The sequence below is a fragment of the Protopterus annectens genome, chromosome 10.part0 (assembly GCF_019279795.1).
Source record: "Protopterus annectens isolate FY-2018-M chromosome 10.part0, PAN1.0, whole genome shotgun sequence".
Classification (NCBI taxonomy): Eukaryota; Metazoa; Chordata; order Ceratodontiformes; family Protopteridae; genus Protopterus; species Protopterus annectens.
The window spans coordinates 1,699,925,529-1,699,927,450 of record NC_056744.1 but is presented as its reverse complement, the minus strand read 5'-3'; the positions used below and the strand labels follow the sequence as shown (position 1 = coordinate 1,699,927,450).

At 36.8% G+C, this 1,922-nt stretch overlaps 1 protein-coding gene across 1 annotated transcript; it reads left to right on the top strand.

Annotated features, from left to right (window-relative positions):
* The first annotated feature begins 233 nt into the window (after positions 1 to 233).
* On the top strand, positions 234 to 1,241 carry LOC122814447 (trace amine-associated receptor 7a-like). Its single transcript, XM_044087027.1, has one exon. It carries the CDS (start codon positions 234 to 236, stop codon positions 1,239 to 1,241), a length of 1,008 nt encoding a protein of 335 aa, XP_043942962.1.
* The last annotated feature ends 681 nt before the right edge of the window (positions 1,242 to 1,922 follow it).

Genomic DNA, 1,922 nt, shown 5'->3' with positions numbered 1-1,922 from the left:
AAGCCTCTATGCAGATGAAATGTACATCTCAATAGAATATGTCAATGATAGTATATTGACTATACACTATTCTCAGTGCAATAATATATTTACTTGTGAATTCTCATCTTCATTTTCTTTGTTGACCATAGGACGTGATAAAATATCTAAAACTTGAGGACTACTCCAAGCTGCATCAGTGTAAAGAACGTGTTGAAAACTAATAAATGTTACTAATTCATCCCACATAAAAAATGGAAGCATCACAACCTTGTTTTGAAAATATCAATGGCTCTTGCAGAAGAACCCCACGTCGATTTGCTGAACAGACTGCACTTTATATCACATTGATATTAGGTGATGCTCTCTGCATCAGTGGAAACGTAATGGTTATCATCTCAATTTCCTATTTTAAACAGCTCCATTCTCCTACCCATTTCCTGGTACTATCATTAGCCTTTGCTGACTTTCTAATTGGTGTTTTAGTTCTCCCATTTAGTATCATTAGAGTGGTTGAATCCTGCTGGTATTTTGGGGATGAATTTTGCATGTTTCACAGTTCTTTGGATATAGCATGTTCTCTGGCATCTATTTTTCATCTTTGTTTTATTTCCATTGAACGTTACTTTGCAGTTAGTAACCCTTTGACTTACCATTTAAAATTCACTACTTCAGTTTTAATCCTGTTAGTATGTTTAGGTTGGCTTGTACCTATAACTTTTGTGTCAGTTCTGTCCTACTCAAATACATATGCCAATAGACTGCATGATGTTATTGCAGCTCCCCCATGCAAAGGAAGTTGTCAGATGGAATTTAATGACTTAATGACTGTAATAAACTTTCTGATTTATTTAATTCCATTTTCTTTAATGGTAGGGATGTATGCTAAAGTTTTTGTCATTGCTAGAAAGCAAGCTAGACTGATAGAAAGTATAACAGTAAAAACAACCACAGTAGAAGAATACAGTATCAGAGTGGGAAAAAGAGAGAGAAAGGCTGCAAAAACATTAGGTATAGCCATTGGAGCATTTACAATATGTTGGATGCCAATTTTTTTAGATGTAGCAGTTGACACTATTTTTAATGTTATAACACCAGTAGCACTATATGAAGCCTTTTACTGGATTTCGTACTTCAACTCATCTTTGAATCCTCTAATATATGCCTTCTTTTTTCCTTGGTTTCGCGAAACAGTCAGACTTATTGTAACCTGCAAGATACTGAGAACTGATTACTCTGACACAGATCTTTTCAAAGAATGATCTGCACACTCATCTTGTAGCTGTGTCATGTGATAAACAGTACCTGGTCATTAGAATCACTGCAGTGTGCCAGCACTATGGCCATGCTAAATGCTAATACGGCATTGTGAAGAATTGGCAATATCTAATAAGTGAGGTGCTACCCCCTGCAAATACCTATTAGAGTAGTTATGTAGCCAAACCATTCAGAGAGTGGCTCGTCTGCATTAATTAGCATACTCGGTCATATAAATGAAGACAGGAGGAATGCTGTATTCCGTTCTTAAAAGCTAAGATTAGATAGCGGCTGTGGAGAAGTAATAGTGATGGTGATGATTGTGGGTATATGTATCTGGCAGTGTGTGTGAGCAGATCTGCAGGACTGTGAGTGGTCATGAATGACTGTGTGTGGGCTTATTTGAAGGCCTGCATTTGGACTGGAGCTTGAATGAGAGAGGTGCCTATGTCAATGCGATGCAGGGACCACCACTGCTAATTATGACAGGAAAGTGCTGAGTACCACTAGTGGTAACTACCAGCAGTACAGATTTATTCAAATTAGTTGATAATGAGATTATCCTTATTGTGAATAATCATATCTTTTTATGTGATTATGTAAACTGCCCATTTTGGCTGCAGCAGTTTACAATCACATTGGGTTTCTTTATGAATTCCAGTCTATCAGTATATGCTTCACATCAT